This window comes from Macaca fascicularis, chromosome 2, assembly GCF_037993035.2.
Source record: "Macaca fascicularis isolate 582-1 chromosome 2, T2T-MFA8v1.1".
NCBI classification, from domain to species: Eukaryota; Metazoa; Chordata; class Mammalia; order Primates; family Cercopithecidae; genus Macaca; species Macaca fascicularis.
The window spans coordinates 151444664-151463206 of NC_088376.1; the positions used below are offsets into that span (position 1 = coordinate 151444664).

At 52.4% G+C, this 18543-nt stretch overlaps 1 protein-coding gene across 5 annotated transcripts in view; it reads right to left on the bottom strand.

The window, feature by feature from the left end:
- Window positions 1-18543, bottom strand: part of IQSEC1 (IQ motif and Sec7 domain ArfGEF 1) — a 388374-nt gene that overhangs the window by 245019 nt on the left and 124812 nt on the right. For 4 of the 5 annotated variants that reach the window (XM_015446296.3, XM_074033017.1, XM_074033018.1 and 1 more), the window contains exon 2: window positions 17792-17821. The exons of the other annotated variant lie outside the window; for it this stretch is intronic. In XM_015446296.3, coding sequence (XP_015301782.2) covers window positions 17792-17821 — 30 coding nt within the window. The remainder of the gene's footprint in view (window positions 1-17791; window positions 17822-18543) is intronic. 5 annotated transcript variants of the gene reach the window in all.

An 18543-nucleotide genomic window follows, 5' to 3' on the forward strand; every position in this document is an offset into this window, starting at 1 on the left:
TAAATGGTTGAAAACATCAACAGAACACCATTTCATCATAAGTGAAAGTTCTGTGTAACTCCAGTGTCCACTGTTATTGCAGCACATTCAGGCCCATTCATTTACTTGCAGTCAAAGGCTGTTTTTAAATAACAACAGAGCTGAGTAGTTGTGGCGAAGGCCGCATGGCCCACAAAGCCCGAAATGTTTACCATCCAGCTATTGCCTGCTCCTCTGGGAACCCCAGGCTGGCTCCCACCTCAGGAGATGTGCATGAGCTGCCCCTGCCTGGGACACTGTTCCCCTAAGTGCCACATGGTCCTTCATTTCCTCCTGTTCTCTGTGCAAATGTTGCCTCTTCACAGCACCCTTCTCTGTCCACCTCAACACCTCTGGATGCCCTCCATCTCATCCTGTCTCTTTCTTCATCTGGACTCATCTGATCTGAATTGGTCTTCGATGTGTCTGTGTACTCCCTCTAGAGTGTCAGCTCCTGGAGGACAGGAATCCCATCAGCCCTGCTCCTCCCTGGATCACACCTAATGACAGCCTGGCACATAAAGGGCACTCAGTGCATGTTTGTTGACTGATTGCACCAGGAGAAGGAGCAGCCTCGAAGCTGGGGGGTGGGGATCCAAAATCCTAGCTTCAGAGAGAAGTCCCGCTCCTTTCTGGGATAGGTGAAATGGGGCCTGGGGAGGAGGTGGTCAGAGAGGGAAAAATGCCACTGTGAATTCTGTTACACGGAAGCCAGCAGGCATAGGAGGAGGACAAAAGCAGACACATCCAGGAAGTGATGCACAGAGGACGCAGAGGCTAGGCCCTGATCCTGGCTCTCTCAGCCATCACACCACCTCCCACCCAAACAGGGGAGCAGCTCCAAGTGCCCCTGGAGACAGTGGCCATATGACCTCAGCCTGACCAATCAGCAGAGCCCAACCTCCATGGCCACAGTGATTGGCTAAGGTCTAGGCATGTGACCAATCAGGTGGCGAGGGTCAGGGCAAGTGCTGGTATCGGCGGGGAGGGAAGGATCATTTCTGTTGGGTGGCTAGGGCTGTGTGTGCCATCTCATCACTTTTGAAGGGAAAGTCCACCTGAGCATGACACACTGAGGGAAGGAAGTAGAGCCAGGGATTGAGAGAGGAGAGTCCAGGTGACATCACGGAGCACCCAGATGCAGCATTGCCTGACGCCAGCTGCCCTTAGATTTTTAGTTGCATGAATCATTTCTCCTGCTTCGGTTGTCTGCACCACTTTGAATTGGGTTTTCTGTCCCCGGTAGAGGGTTTCTACTATTTAGCTAAAGGGAGAGCCCTGCAGCTGCAACAATATGGATTTAGGTGAGCTTCCAAGAAGAATCCTGGATGACACTGTGAGACTCCAAAACAGACTCCAAACAAGGCTTTAATCTTGAATTAAATCATGAATTCAAGCAGTATCTGTCGAGGGCCTGCTACAGGCTGGGCCATTCACGGTATCCAAATGAATCCTCAGGGAATTAACCCTGTCAAGGTACCAACCCCTGTCCCCTCTTTAGCTGACAAAACAGAGGCTCAGGACATGGAGGGAACTAGACCAGGGCCGGTAAGCATTCAGCTGGACTGCACGCCCAGGCTCTGGCTGCCTAGAAAACCGCGTGCTGTGGCCACACCCAGCCGTGGACGCCTGACATTTGGTTACTGCCACGCAGCTGTCATGAGACTCATGGCAGACACCCACATCGGAGGGAGGCAGGGAGAGTGCGGCTCGAGTCTTTTCTAGGACATTCGTTCTTGTCCTGCCTTCACCACCTCCCCACGCCTGTCCTGGCTTTCCGTCCCTCGGCATGGCATCAACAGTCACACTCAAATGACCACACAGACAATCCCCATTCACAGGGGAACCCCTGGGGACATCTCCTTCCTCTGGGCCTTAAGGGACCCTACTCCCCCGGGCACACCAGAGGCCTTTGCAGAATGTGCAGAGAGCCCACCGCATCCCTTCTATGCTCCCCCTGAAACTCAGCTCCTGCACTCCCTCCTCCATCACATGGCTCCCACAGTGGCCACTGGAGAGACTGAGCTGACAAGAAATCCACAGCCGAGCCCCTGGAGGCATGAAAAGGCCGGGACTGATAGCACAGGAGCTCTGCTGAGAAGGAACACAGGCTTCCCACAGAAGAGGCTGGGGAGGCCTCTGAGGTCTGGAAGCAGCGCTTAGGCTGCAGCGAATCCACAGGCTTTTGACAGCGAGAGACTCTGACCATGGCAGGGCTGAGGTGAGGTCCCTGAGATGTACTGAAGGCCCACTGTGGGCAGGCTCAGAGAAGAAAAGGCAGCGGCCAGTTCCGGGAGTGTTCACAGACCCAAAACAGACGGGCAGGAAGGCACTGCCAGTCAGGCAGACAGCACCCATGAGTGGCTTCCACGTGTGAAGGGTGGGGAGCCCCCATCTGCTGAGGAATGAGTTAAGGGCAAAGATGAGTAACCATGCTTCAACGGCTGTATCAGTTAGGAACAGGTTGGCCTGCAGTGACAGAAAGCCCCATGAAGAGTAGCTTAGAACACAAAGGCATCTAAAGTGTGTTAGCAATGATGATGTGAGAGACGTGAGCAGTCCCAGGCTTGGCTGGTGGCTCACTACTGTCATCAGTGACCCGGGGCCACCCGGCTCTCTACTCCACCCCTAACAGAATGTTGGTGTCACTCCCTCATGATCACAGTGTGGCTGCCCCACTCCAACCATCACATCTGCAGTCAGTACTCATGCCAGAAGCAAGTGCAGCATCTTCTTTTTGGCCACTTCTTTCTTTTCAGGAAAGACAATCCCTTACAGAAGCCCGCACAGGCTCCGTCTAATGTCTCACTGACAGAACTGGCACAAGCCCTTGCCCCAGCCAGTCGCAAGCAGGAGGGAAAGAGACAATCATGACCGACGTGGCCCAACCATGACTTTCCAAATTGAGCTTCCACAGGAAGAAGGCGGAGTGGGGTGGGCAAAGGCCACTGTGTGAGCACCCAACCACACCCTGTCCCAGAGGAGGCGTGGACAAGGTAGCTGAGGGCGCAAAGTGCGAGGAACAGACCAGCAGAGGGAGCACTTGCAAAGGTGCGGTTTGGAGAGTGAACCTGGGCGCCCGGTGGAGTCCTGATTATTGGGAACAAGGCATGGGGGAAATGCTAGGTAGGACTGGGGTGACATTCTGTCCTGGTGTGGAGCAGGCAGGCAACATGCAGTTGGTGAGTCACAGAGAGCCATGGTATGGGTGCATGAGCAGGAGGGAATCCCAGGCGGGTGCAGACCCTGCACTTTATGTTTTTCGTTGTTTTTTGTTTTTTTTTTTTTTTGAGACAGAGTCTCGCTCTGTTGCCCAGGCTGGAGTGCAGTGGTGCGATCTCGGCTCACTGTAAGCTCCGCCTCCCGGGTTCCCACCATTCTCCTGCCTCAGCCTCCCGAGTAGCTGGGACTACAGGTGCCCACCACCATGCCCGGCTAATTTTTTGTATTTTTAGTAGAGACGAGGTTTCACCGTATTAACTAGGATGGTCTCGATCTCCTCACCCCATGATCCGCCGCCTCAGCCTCCCAAAGTGCTGGGATTACAGGCGTGAGCCACTGCGCCCAGCCCATTTTAGTTGTTTTTATTTTTACTTTTTCAAGAGACTAACATCTGTCACTCAGGCTGGAGTGCAGTGGTGCAATCATTGCTCACTGCAGTGTTGAACTCCTGGGCTCAAGCGATCCTCTTGCCTTAGCCTCTTAAGCGGTTGGGACTGCAGGCATGTACCACTACACTCAGCTAATTTAATTTTTTTGTTTTTTAAGAAATGGGGTCTGGCTATGTTGCCCAGGCTGGTCTTGAACTCCTGGCCTCAAGCAATCTTCCCACCTTGGCCACCCAAAGTGCTGAGATTACAGGTGTGAACCACCACATCTGGCCAGTCCCTGCATTTTAGAGACTGAGCAGAGCTGTCTGTGACAGGAAATAATGTTGCCAATAAACCGCAAGGGCTCTGTGCAAATAGATGACTGTGTTAACAAGAGGGAGTAAACATGACCTTCGCTAATGGATTTGCGAATGGTTGCTTCTGGTCACCGGCTATTAGAATGCATACACTCAACTGGTCCCTTAGCCCCACCTGTCACACCTGCCCTGGGCTCAGCCTTTGGGTCCTTGCACCCCTTGGGTCCCTGAAACAGCCCATAGCATTGTGCTATGCACAGCATGCCTCGCCTCTGAGATAGGCAGGCAGAGGGCGACTGCTCCAGTACACAGAGGAGAAAACAGAGGCCGAAAGTGGGCAAAGGACGTGCTGGTGGGTGATACGGGTGGGATTTAAACCCAGGGCCTCTGTCTTCACAATCCACCGTGTGGCTTGTCTAGGAATAAGAGACTGCTGAGGATGTGGGAGGGCCAGGGATCCTCAGGATGCTGTGTGCAGAGTCCTGCAGCACAGGGGAAGGAGGACCCACAGGTAGGAGGGCAGAGCAGGCTGGAATCCACCTCTGCCGGCCTCTGAGGTCCTTGCTCTCACTCTCTAGGGGTCCAAGGCAGTGCAGTATCCCTTTAGTCAATGTAGGGCCTCATGAAAACAAATGGGGTCCTTTATGTCTTCAGACTGGTGCACCCTCCCCACCCTAGCCGGGACATTTGCCAAACCCCAGGGTGGCCTATGCATCCGCCAGGAGGGCAAGAGGGGGTTTTTTCCAACTTGATGCCCACTCCTGCAGAGAGGCACATGTGTGAACACAGACATGTTGCTTATTAAGGCCTGGGGCCTCCCAGGCCAAGCAGAAGAGTGCCCTGCCCCCATGGGGACCTCAGTCCATGGGGCGCACACTCAGGTAGGGGTGTTATGGGTGAGGCCCCCACAGCCCAGGGTGAGCCGATGGCTGAGAGCACAGCACAGTTAAGGTCCCCCATCCCAGACAATGGCATCCTGGAATTGAGGGGTGCCTGAGGTCAGGCTTAGCTAATTCCAGGCATGCAGTGGACTGGTTTATTAAATTACACTTTACTCCCCAATAGTAGGCCCCTTCCCCTACTGCCTTGTAGCCCTTGGCCTCTCTGTTTCATTTCTCTCTGGGACCAAGTTCTTACCTTCAAATTGAGTCTCACCATGGACATAAATACTGTCCCTTCACGTGTCAACTTCACTGTAAGAGTTCACCCCAAGTCTCTGTCTCTTTCCTTTTCTGGTGCCTCCGCACCCTTCTGTCCTGATTTAGAAGCCAGGAATTTAGCACAGCCAGGCTAGGAGGGAACAGCAGCACACAGCTCGGTGGGCGGGTGGTGATAACCACCATAAAACCTCAGCCAGCTGAAGTGTCCAGCACCAAGGACAGCTGCAGTCAAGGGCTGGGCCTGAGCTGGTCAAAATAACTCACTCAAGGGCAGGGCGCAGTGGCTCATGCCTGTAATCCCAGTACTTTGTGAGGCCGAGGCAGGGGGATCACTTAAGGCCAAGAGTTTGAGACCAGCCTGGCTAAGATGGTGAAACTCCGTGTCTACTAAAAATACAAAAATTAGCCAGGCGTGGTGGGGGACGCCTGTAATCTCAGCTATTCGAGAGGTTGAGGCACGAGAATCACTTGAACACAGGAGGTTGCAGTGAGCCAAGATCACACCACAGCACTCCAGCCTGGGTGACAGAGTGAGACTCTGTCCCCGCTAAAAAAAGAATAACCTCCTCAATGTGGCAATCCTGCTCTGGGCTGCATAAAGGAAACGTGGGTGTGGAAGTCAACAGTCCCCAGGGCCAGCCCAGCCCTCCAGAATGCAGGGTTCAGAGTATCACTGTGAAGTCACAGCTCTGGGCCTCAAAGCTCCAGCACTTGGCAAGTGACAAAAAGCAAAAAGAACCTCAACTTCCTCATCTGTAGCTGGGAGTATGGTCACCTTCTTCTGCAGGTTAGAAGGTAATGGTAGGAGAGTCCAGGGGCCAGCCAGGGATGAGGCTCGCCCATGCCAAATCACTGCTGCTGTCCTTTTAAGGTTGTTATTTGAAATATATTTTTTACTGCTTTTGGTATACAAGCAGTTTTTGGTCATGTGGATGAATTGTATAGTGGTGAATTCTGAGACTTCAGTGCAGGGGTCACCAGGGTAGTGTACATTGTACCAGACACATACTTTTTTTTTTTCCCAGCCCCCCTCCCACCCTCCCTCTTCTGAGTCTGTGAAGTCCATTATATCACACCATATGCCTTTATGTACTCATAGTTTAGCTCCCACTTATAAGTGAGAACATGGCGGTTTTGGTTTTCCACTCCTGAGTTACTCCACTTAGAATTATGGCCTCCAGCTTCATCCAAGTTGCTGCAAAAGACATTATGTCATTCCTTTTTATGGCTGAGTAGTATTCTATGGTGTAGACATACCACATTCTCTTTATCCACTCATTAGTGGATGGGCACTTAAGTTGGTTCCACATTTTTGCAATTGTGAATTGTGCTGCAATAAACATACACATGCAGGTGTCTTATTTTTGAGACAGAGTCTCACTCTTTTGCCCAGGCTGGAGTGCAGTGGTACACTCTCAGCTCACTGCAACCTCCACCTCCCAGGTTCAAGCGATCCTCCTGCCTCAGCTTCCCAAGTAGCTGGTACCACAGGCGCATGCCACCACACCCGGCTAATTTTTGTAGTTTTAGTAGAGATGGGGTTTCACCATGTTGGCCAGGCTGATCTTGAACTCTTGACCTCAGGTGATCTGCCCCCCTTGGCCTGCCAAAGTGCTGGCATTATAGGCGTGAACCACCATGCCCAGCCAACAGGTGTCTTTTTGATATAGTGACTCCTTTTCCTTTGGGTAGATACCTAGTAGTGGGACTGCTGGATCCAACGGTAGATCTACTTTTAGTTCTTTAAGGAATCTCCATACTATTTTCTACACAGGTTGTACTAACTTACACCACCAGCAGTGAATAAGCACTTCCTTTTCACCATGTCCACAACAACATCTATTGTTTGTGACTTTTTAATAATGACCTTGAGTAGGCCACTTCCTCTGTGTGCCTCAATGTCCGCATCTGTACTAGTGTGCTGATAACAGGACCTTCCTCCTCACCCAGGAGAGCACCATAGAGACACTCATCATGGCCATCCTCACAGAGGGAGGAAGGAGGGAGGCCTGGTACGGGGGCAAGGTAAAATCTGGGGGCCCTCAGTCACGTCCATTCTGCTCCCCATGCCTGGCACAGCCCGCCTCCGAGCCATTGTGCATGCTGTTTCCCATGCACACCTATACTCTACCACAAATCAAATTATGAATCTTAAACCAGGAGTCTTGAAGGAGGGTCCAGAGGCCAAGTCTAGAATTTCTGAATTCATTCTAACACAAGAAGTGAAAGACACCAGAAAAAAATATTGCAGGTTTATGGGTTTTTGTTTTGTTTTGCTTTGTTTTGGGTATGTAATAAGATTTGGCCTCCTGGGTGACATTCCCTCAAGCACCAGTCTCTGGAGCTGGGTCAGAGCCATCCTCTGGTTGGAGTTCCTGGTTCCAGGTCACCACAGTCCCTGGGGCTCCCTGGCCCAGGCCCTGTCCCTGCCTCTCCATGCCTGGCCCCTGCAGGCTTCTGAGTTTGTTGTCCTCACTTCAAGCCTGTGGAGTGTCACATCTGTCACCTGGGAAATGAGGACATGTCAGGCTAGCCTGCTCTGGCTCCCAGGTGGATTAAAGGGGCTGAGAATGCAGCCCTGGAGCAGGGGCTGGCGAGACCCCCTTAAAGGGTAATCCCTCCCGTATCCTTTCCAAGGGAGCCAAGGCTGCACGGAAGGGAGGGATGGCTGAGGCCTGGATACTGAGAAGAGCTGGGAACAACCACTGCTGGGCAGCGTCCTCAGGAAGGCAGCGTCCCCTGTCATCCTCCAATGCTGCCCCTCACCACCAGCCCCTCGCCTCCCCTTCTTGCTTACTCCGTCTAGGCAGTCCCCACACCCGCCATGTTGGGGGTGGGATTCCAGGGTTAGCACTGACAGCTGCAGCCTCTCACAGTGACAAGTGCAGGCCCCCCACACCCCAAGGCACAGCTCATCCAGCACAGTAGGGCTGTGAGGTGGCTGCTGTTCGACCCATTCACAGTGGGAAACTCAGGCTCCCAAGGGCCAGGCTTGCCCAAGGCCACACAGATGACGGAGCCTGGGCTCGCTGGATTTGAAAGCCGTCCTGAAGAGCCGACCTCCTCCCCACAGATGGGCTGATCCCTGGGCCATTCCACTCAGTGGAGGGAAGCACAGACAGGGTGAGTGTGTCTTGGGGGCGGGGAGAGGGGGGACAGAGAACAGGCAGGGTCAGGACCAAATTCCCCAGAAGAGCAGTCTTGAAGGGTGAGGAGCATTGCAAACTGGGGAGGAGGGAAGAGGGTGACCCTGGGGGAGGACCCAGCCTGTCAAAGGCCCAGAGGGTGATGCACCCTGGGAAATCTGGCTCCTGTATTGAGGCAGGAGCTGCAGGATGTGACGGGAGGTGAGACCGGAAGGTGCCGTCCCCGTGTGCAAGCCCCAGACTCCCACTCCTGCCTGATCCAGGCCCTGGCAGCTCTGCTTCCCCCAACCCCTGTGTTCCCCTCTGCCCGCTGCCCCAAGGCCCAGCCACAAAGCTGGCTCCTCCGCCCTCTGCACTGCTGTGTTGCCCCGCCTTGGTGCAGATACCACAGAGGGACCCCTGCCTTCTACATGATACAGGTTCTCATCACTGAGGGGTACAGTCATGACCTGTCTTCAAAGTTTATAGAAAATGAAAAGTGAAAGTAAAAATCATCCAGGCTGTTGATGGTCTCAGTGAGGCAAGGATGACGAACAGTCCCTAGGCTCCCGGGAACAGTCCTGCCAGACCCCGGTCCTAGAGGCAGAGCGGGAGGAGGGAGAAGAATCCACCCTGCAGTGCCCTATTACACCTCAAGTTTTCTCTTAATACATAACATCTAGACCAGCCCTGAATGGTGAGACACTTTAGAGACACTTACGAGTGAAAAATGAGGAACAAATGGACTATGAACTTTTTCCCAACAGGGTCAAGAACTTTAATATTTTAATACATATTACAGTTCCTTTTCTCCAAAGCTGCAGGCTGCATAGGCTGGAAGGCAACTAAGAAATTATACGGACAGGGGCCGGGCGCGGTGGCTCAAGCCTGTAATCCCAGCACTTTGGGAGGCCGAGACGGGTGGATCACGAGGTCAGGAGATCGAGACCATCCTGGCTAACACAGTGAAACGCCGTCTCTACTAAAAAATACAAAAAACTAGCCGGGCGAGGTGGCGGGGGCCTGTAGTCCCAGCTACTCGGGAGGCTGAGGCAGGAGAATGGTCTAAACCCGGGAGGCGGAGCTTGCAGTGAGCTGAGATCCGGCCACTGCACCCCAGCCTGGGCGACAGAGCAAGACTCTGTCTCAAAAAAAAAAAAAAAAAAAAAAAGAAATTATACGGACAGGACCAGACACCTGGGAAGTTCTAAATCTGTCTGTCTCCTTACAGTGAGAGTTCAGGCTGAGGCTTGACCACGTCCTCATCTTTGCCTTCATTCTGCAAAGGGAATGTGGTTGGTTTTTCAAATTAAGCTTTTAAACGTGTCAGCTTAGCAGGGAACTTGTCAGTTCCAAACTCATCTTTCTAGCAATAAGCAGGTTGGATCACGCGTGAGGCAGCCTGTTCCCAAGTTATTTATTAGAATCTGCAGGCCTGAGCCAGGAAGGAGACAGCACACCACATTTCCAAACAAGCGTCTGCATGGGGAAGAGTCAGGGCAACAGGAGTTTGGGAGGAGGAACAGGGGCGCCCTGGAAGATAATGCTTTTAGTGGGAGTCTCCACCTTCACGCATTTGATTTCCTCACAAGTGCCTGGAGAGCACAGTGGGTGGGAGCTGAGTGTGGCTCTCACCTACGGCGGGAGGGCTGAAAATCACACAGCTGTGGTCCCTGGCACAGCCTGACCCCAGGCAAGGATGTGGGAAAGTGCCCTCCAAGACTGTTGTACTGCGTAAGACAGGGCTCAGCTGCTGAGACAAAGAGCCCCACCTGAGAGTGGCAAATAGAAGTTTGTGTCTCGGGCATTTCGGTGTGAAAGTAGATGCTCCAGGGCTGGCCTGGTGGGGCAGTGCCAGGGAGCTCCTCTCCCTTGTGGCCCTGTCATCCCAAAGGGGGTGCCCTCATCCCCCTGGGCCAGGATGGAGCTGCAGCTTCAGAGCTAAAGTCTCCAGCAGCAGGACAGGCACAGGGTCAGAAAGAGGGGTCTCTGTGAGTAAATATCCTGGAAGTCGACACAAATCACTTCCCTTCCCATGCTGGAGGGACAGCTTGGTTGTACCAGCAACCTGGTTGCAGAGGAGGCAGAATTGAGTACTTGAGCAACTCGAGACACCAACTAGATCTAACAGGACACTCCACTCAACAGAATGCAGAGTCCTCAGTGGATGTGGACTTTCTCCAGGATTGACCACAGGGTAAGCCACAATTTAAGTCTCAAGCGATTTTAGAAAATAGCTTACAAAGTAACTTCTGGGACCACAATGGGATGAAGTAAGAAATCAACAATAGAGGGAAAACCTAAAAATTTGGCCGGGCGCGGTGGCTCAAGCCTGTAATCCCAGCACTTTGGGAGGACGAGACGGCTGGATCACGAGGTCAGGAGATCGAGACCATCCTGGCTAACACAGTGAAACCCCGTCTCTACTAAAAAATACAAAAAACTAGCCGGGCGAGGTGGCGGGCGCCTGTAATCCCAGCTACTCGGAGGCTGAGGCAGGAGAATGGCGTAAACCCGGGAGGCAGAGCTTGCAGTGAGCTGAGATCTGGGCACTGCACTCCAGCCTAGGCGACAGAGCGAGACTCCGTCTCAAAAAAAAAAAAAAATTAAAAATAAAATAAACAAAATAGGAATGGAAAGAAACTACCTCAACATAATAAAGGCCATATACAAAAAAATCCACAACTAACATCATACTCAGCAGTGAAAGACTGAAAGCTTTTTAGCTAAGATCAGGAACAAGACAAGGATGTCATGTTTGTCATTTGGGCTCAACATAGTATTGGAAGTCCTAGATAGGCAATTAGGAAAGAGAAAGAAGTGCATGACGGAGGGACAGAAGTGGGAGCATCCAGGCATGTGGACAGGCAGGCTTAGCACATTTAGCTCTGGCCTCCTTCCAGAGGTGCTCCCCTTGGATGTGGGAAGTGTCAAGTATAGAGACCAAAATAGCATGCTGTGTCAGGGCACATGGCTGAGCACTGAGGCATAGGACTGCATAAGACAAAGTTCCTGCTGACATTCCAGTGGGGACAGGCAGATAAGGGACAGAAGTAAACAGGCTGATGTGCAGAGATTGGGTAGGTTACTTGAGGTGGGATGATAAGGGAAGAGGAGCTAAAATCTGAAGGGGGATTGGACTGAGGAGAAGCCACCTTGGGTGAGACCTGGGGGAGCATGTTCCAGCCTGAGGGAATGGCACAGGCGAAGGCCCTGGGGCACTAACGAGCTTGGAAGAATGGAGGCACCAGAAGGCCAGAGTGTGATGACCACAGTGATGGAGGTGAGTATGGAGAGTCAGATGTGGACAAGATCAAGAAAACTCTGGGGGCTAGATGTTTTCATTTCCATTTGACTTGAGGACACTGAGGCTCAGGGAATTTGAGTCATTTGGCCAAGGTCATTCAGCTTAGACCCTGGTTTCAAAGTCCTCACTCTCCCAAACACCGGACCTGGGTCAGATGCACACATACACATTGTGTCACCACCTTCTAAGTACTTTTTAAGATTTGATTGCAATAGAAGCAGATGTTTAGACAAGGCTTACTAAATGCATTTTGGGATTTAGTCTAATTCCCCATTAGTTGACTCCCTTGCCCCTGCACCAATATCTCTGCGCCATCTTCTAAACAGTCAGTTATTACTTCTCTACACAGGTTCACAGAAAACAAATCAAAACGCAAAATATACCCAGTCAGATGGGTTTTTGCCCAGTGACTTGAATGTGGTTCCTATGAGATCTTTCTACTTTCTGTGTAAAGAAAGGACCAGTAGTGCCTCCGGAAGCAGGCTGAGGGCATTCAGAGGCCATTCAAGGGTCTCAGGGACCCACAATTCATGGGCCACACGGTAGAATGAACACAGCCGAAGAAAGCACTAGTGAACTAGAAGACCATCCTCAGGAAATTGCTCAGGATATAGCACAGAAATTCAAGGAGATGGAAAAGTAAAAGGCCACCAAAGTCAAGAATGCCCAAGAAATCTCAATCATAAACCCAGGGGAGCAAAGGAAGGAAGGAGGACAGCCAAAAGGGCACACTCTCCAAGCAGCGGCCACCACCTCCTGCTCATGCAAACATGGGCTTGCCTCAGACCCTCCCTCAGGATTCTGAGCAGCCGTGTCCCTCCACAGACTATGGCAGAGGGAGAAGAAAGGAAATGGATGTTAACTGAATACTGTGACATGGCATGTGCTGTTCCATCTACAGCCTCATTTAATTGGTCCATGGCCTTCAGGCTAAAGTCTTTACTCCCATTTCTTCATGGGGAAGAAATTAACTGTATCTCATTGGTCTTCACACCCTTAGTAGTTAGCACAAAGACACAGCAGATGCTCAATAAAGACTGTTGAATGAGTGAAATCTGAGGCTTGCAGAGCTCAGTGGCTGTTGCATGGTGACACAGAGGGTAAGAAAAAGAGAAAGGATTTGAATTCAAGATTATTTTCCCCAAGTGCCTGTACTCTTTTGATTCCACAGTGCTAAGAAAGGTCCACTTGCCTCCAGAGGCCGCCGGCTCAGCCCTCAGTCCAGCACCTCCAAAACATGGCTGGACAATGGCAGAGGTCTCTGGCCTAGCCCCAGCCCGTCTCTCACATTTGGAGCCTGCTCCCATTCCTTCCTGAGAGAAAGAGTTCAGTTCTGTTTACCTGGCACAGCAAACACTTCCAGCTTTGTCTGCCACATTCAGCAGTTTTCATATCTCCTTGTGAACAAAATAAACTGTGTGTTCTCATTTTGGGTTTGGGGGAAAAAGGCCCAGTTAATTACAAAGGCTGTTTTGCCTTGGTATGGAGACAGAAAACTGAATTTGTTTGGACAAATTACGTTTACTTACACATCTTGGTTCCAGCTGAGCCAATGCTGGTAACCAGGCCCACCTTCTCCAGAAGCTCCCCCACCATCCCCAAACAAAAGAGTCCTCAGGCTCTCCCCATTGTCCCAGCCTTGCTATTGCCTTTGGAAAATGCCTGTCAACGTTCAGAGTCCTGACGGGGAGGCGACCTGTATGGGACCACCTCATGCAATATGCTTCTAAGGTCAGGGCTGGGCGCAGTAATCCCAGCACATTGGGAGGCCGAGGCAGGCAGATCACTTGAGCCCAGGAGTTCAAGTCCAGCCTGGGCAACATGACAAAACTCCGTCGCTACTAATAATACAAAAATTAGCCAAGCATGATGGCACACGCCTATAGTCCCAGCCACTCAGGAGGCTGAGGCACGAGACTCACTGGAACCCAGGAGGCGGAGGTAGCATTGAGCTGAGATCACACCACTGCATTCCAGCCTGGGTGACAGAGTGGGACTCAGTCTCAAAAAAAAAAAAAAAAAAAAAAGAATTCTTCTAAGGGTTAGAAGCAAAATTTCTGCACTTCAGTCAGCTCATGCTTATGAAGGGTACGTGGCTGCCACTGGACACTGGCATACTTGGAGAAATTCTGTTTCCTTGGAGAGACCATATGTTCCAGCAGCCTGTTAAGATCATGTGGGCACTTATTTAAAATGTAGATTCAGGCTGGGCGCAGTGACTCACGCCTGTAATCCCAACACTTTGGGAGGTTGAAGCAAGCAGATTACTTGAGGTCAGAAGTTCAAGATCAGCCTGGCCAACATGGTGAAACGCTGTTTCTACTAAAAACATAAAAATTAGCTGGGCCTGATGGCAGGCGCCTGTAATCCCAGCTTCTCGGGAGGCTGAAGCAGGAGAATCGCTTGAACCCAGGAGGTGAAGGTTACAGTGAGCCGAGATGGCGTCACTGCACTCCAGCCTGGACAAGAACAAGACCCCGTCTCAAAAAAATGCAGATTCCCAGACCCTGCCCAGACCTACTGAGTGAGGCATGAAAGGGATAGGGGCTGGAAATCTGTATTTTCAACAAGCACCACAGGCGACACTGACTTGCAAAGGCTTTGGTGCATGGCATGCCACCTTTCCACTCGAAATCCACGTCATCCTAGGCAAGCTGTTTTGTACTGCTCAGCCTTAATTTCCCAGAGCTGAAAAAATAAGGGCCAATAATAACTCTCTTAAAAAGGTGCTGTTGGTTGTGCAGATGAGGTGAGGCCCCACCCATAGTGAGAACTCATTGAATGGAACTTATTCCTATGACTGAATATAGTTGAGTTAATTTCAAGGATTTGACGGAGTGCCGGGGGGAAAAAAGATAATGCCTGCACCCTGCAGAAAGCCCTGGCACTTTTAATCCAGTATCCACATTCTCTCTGGACCCTCCACCGGGTCCTTCATTTTTGCAGACTCCAAACTCCACAAACCTCTTCTCTTCCTATGGTCCCTCTTCCATAAATAAATCATTAGAAGATTCACATTTGAGGGCCTCCAGAGCCTTCCTCTTGATGGAGTCAGAAGCAGACACATCCTCCCAGGGAACAATGAGCAAAGTCCTACATTTGCAAAATGGTCAAAAAATGAGTCATTTCATTTGTGGAAAATGAATATATCTGATCTTGCAAATGTTTTGCCTCAGGGTAAAGTAGTGAGCGTGAATTCACAAACAGGCTTCTGCATGCAAAAGCACTTCCCTGCTGCTCCGGAGGCTGAGAAAAGCAAACCAGAAAGGTGGCAACTCCGATCATTTGAATTTAAAGAATAAGAATCTCACCAAGCAGGGACCTTGGGGCAGGGTGAGAGCCGGTGGGGAGGAGATGTCTCTCAGGGCTGTGTCCTTAATTTTTTTAATTTTTTTTTTGGTAGAGACGGGGTCTGGCTATGTTGCCCAGGCTGGTCTTAGACTCCTGGCCTCAAATGATCTTCCTGCTTTGGCCTCCCAAAGTGCTGGGATTACAAGCGTGAGTCTGTGCATGATGGGGACAACGGGCCAGGGCAGGTAAAGCCACGGCAAGTCACATCTGACCCCGGCATCTTAGCCTCAGCAACGCTGTCTACTGCGATGTCCACACAGCAGGGCGTTTTGGGGATGGATTCTTCAGCCTTGGAAGAACTAAACACAGCCTTCCCTGCTGGAACTTCCATCCGCGCTCTCCCTTGCCCGGCTTCTCCTGTCTGTGCGCCCTGCTGGGAGCCATGTGGCTCGGAGCTGGAACATATGCTCGGCTCTGCGTGTCAGTCCCCCTGCGACACGGAGGCCATTCCTCGTTCTCCCCAGGCCGCCAGTCATGCTCGCTCCTGGGATCCCTGCACATGCTGTTCCCCCACCGAAATGTCGTTCCCATGCTCCTCCTCCAGGGCTGGGTTCCACAGCGCCTGCCTGGCAAATGCTTTCCTGATGATCTGCCAGAGGGAGTGCCAGGCCGGGTGGGGCTGGGGCAGACCGGATCCCCACCACGAGGGTCCACTCACTCTACATGTTCACTGGCCCCCACTCAGGTCACCAGTGAGAGCAGGCTGCTCTCAGGACGCCCCTGTGAGGGACCCGCTGCCCACCATGAACTTTCACAGAATGAGGGTTTCAGGTAAGCAGCTGCCTTCTTGGAAGACAGACGGAGAAGGGCAGCTGGGGGGCATTGGGGGAAGCTTAGATCCCAAAGGGGCCCACAGAGGCAGCCCCTCCTGAGCCTGCAGCCCCTCAAGTCCATGTGGGAATCCCCTTCCACCTCAGGGCCAGCCCCAGGGATTGGCAACCCATCCTCTCCCTATCCTGTTGTTTTGAATTAATTGTTTGAACAGGTATTACATTGACAGGGTTCAGAACCCTCAGGAATACTCCTAGGTCTGCCCTGAGGAGGCGTTCAGGCACTGGAGGCCCTGCCCCTTGCCCTCCCTCTGAAGCGACCATCTTAACAGCCATCTGTTTCCTTCCTGTTTCTTTTTGCTGACAAATTAGATAAGAATATACGTACTTCCATCTGACCTTTCTTACCCCAAAGTAGCGTGAGATGTGTACTCTCGCACTCTGCTTTCCTCATTTAATGGTACATTCTGGAGGTTTCTCCATTGTGCACTAGGGGCAGTCTCCCCTCCTCCTCAGGGCCGCCCTGTGTTCCAGGGTGGGGCTGTGCGGTGGTGCACACCTCAGGCTGCAATCACGGCCTGCTGCCCCCTCCCTCGGATCCCCAGACCCTAGCCTTTCTCCGTCCATCCCCGCCGGCATGCCCCCCTCTTATCCCCTTTAGCTCCCACTCTTGCCAGCCCAAGTGCTGCACCATCCCCAGCTGGTCCCCTCACTTGGGCTTCACACCTGCACACAGTCCTTCCGGGACCCTCTCTCTCTCCAGTTCCCCTTCTGAGCATGTCTCTGCTTCCTGCGAGACCCTGCCTCTCACTCCCTGGACTCTGGTTCCCTGGAGCCCAACTCCCTGCCCATGTCCTCTGCTCCAAGCACATAGCTGACTGCCCCAAGTATAAGATTCGACACCTCCTGTGCTGCCTCCCAAGAGGCCCCCTGGGATGCAGCCTCCCCCAGCTCTGTCTCTTCTTCTGCCGACACCTGAAGGACCCCACTCCAGCTGGCATCCCCAGGGCCAAACTCAGGACATCTCATCTCCCCAGCCTGTAACATCACAATACAAACCAGCCACCTCAGGCCACCACCCTAAGACCTGGAAGTCCACCTGCTGCCAAAGGGGACTGGGAGTCCATGGATTCTTTTTTTTTTTTTTTTTTTTTTTGAGACGGAGTCTCACGCTGTTGCCCAGGCTGGAGTGCAGTGGCGCGATCTCGGCTCACTGCAAGCTACGCCTCCCGGGTTCCCGCCATTCTCCTGCCTCAGCCTCCCGAGTAGCTGGGACTACAGGCGCCCACCACCGCGCCCGGCTAATTTTTTTTTGTATTTTTAGTAGAGACGGGGTTTCACTGTGGTCTCGATCTCCTGACCTTGTGATCCGCCCGCCTCGGCCTCCCAAAGTGCTGGGATTACAGGCTTGAGCCACCGCGCCCGGCCGAGTCCATGGATTCTTAACAGCCTCCTGGCCTCTCCTTCCCATCCCCAGCCTCACCATGCTGACACCCATCTCCCATGCCCATGGCCTTCTTGGTCCCCCAGCTCATGCCTTGAGAACTGCCAGGCCCGAGGCTCCTTGGCTGGGGCACTGACACCCCAGGTACTGTCTCAGACCAGACCCTCTTCTAGGTTCAGTCAGAGCCTCTGGCAGAAAGCCCACTCTATGTCCACCCCCACCTACCCTCGGTTGGTGGGGCGAGGATGGGCAGGGGCACTACACCTGCCGTGGAGACACCCCGCATTGTTAGAGGCTGGTTGGAGCCAGGCCCACCACCAAGCATCTTAGACTTGCCCTGGCCCCGCCAACCCAGCCCCAGGGGTGTCAGGTATAGAAGTTTCTGGTCCTAGATGGGTCACAGCCTTGGCACACTGGGCCATCACCAGCCCCAGAAAGGGCAGAACCACCACCAACAAAGGTGACCTCTGCAGAGGTCACTCTAAATACACGGAAGCTGGGCAGGGCTTTTGCTCCAGGATGCAGAGCCAACAGACGTGCTCCTGCGGATCATGCCCAGGCCTTTGGGGCACACGCCAGGGCCAAAGGGAGCAGGGGAGGAGAGGTCTGACCTGGGAGACCCGCGGGGAGAAATCAAAGCACATGGTTTCATCAGCGCCGCTCACCACCGGGATTCGGACACATGGACAGAGGTGGATGAAGCACATACCTGACGCTCCGCGAGCTTTCTCCTTCAAACCTGCAACGAGAAGAGCACGTGCTTAGAGCCCAGAACCCTCTGCTCCGGGAGACCTGCACGACGATAGTAGATGCGGGGACCCTGACGTCCCTAGCTGCTCCCAGCGTCCCCTCCCCAGCCTCAGCAGACATCCCCAGGCCCAATCCTCCAGGGTCTCTTGCTGCTGTTCTTTTGACCCGGAACTGTATTCAGAAAATCCACTCTTCTTGGAAGACTTAGGGTTCCTTTCCCACCCTCTTCCAGTTTCCATCACCTTGACTGCAATTGTTTTCCCAAGATTTGAATACACCCCAGGAGTCGAGAGCAAAGCCAGAGGAGGGTCTATGGTTCCAGAACTCTGACCTGGGCAGCAACTAAATGAATGAATGAATAAATGAGAGCAGTGTGACTGGCTTCACTGCACCCCCTACTTGGTATTTCCAGTGTATTTCCCCAGAACCAGCTCTATTTTCAAGTATCAGAAATCAATTACAACCACATTACAAAGGAGACAAGCTTGAATGTCAAGAAATTGGACAATCAGATTGTACTGCACAGTTGAACTTTCACGGAGACTGTGACTATGCGGTGTTGACAGCGATCCCTTCCTGCTCTGTACACCAAAGGAAAGGGACTTTGGGATTAAACCACACGCAGCTGATGGCTAAAGCCTCGCTTGGGCTTCCTGGGTCTTAAGGAGCAAAGGGCTTTGAGCAAACACATTCAGGAATCTAATCCCTGGA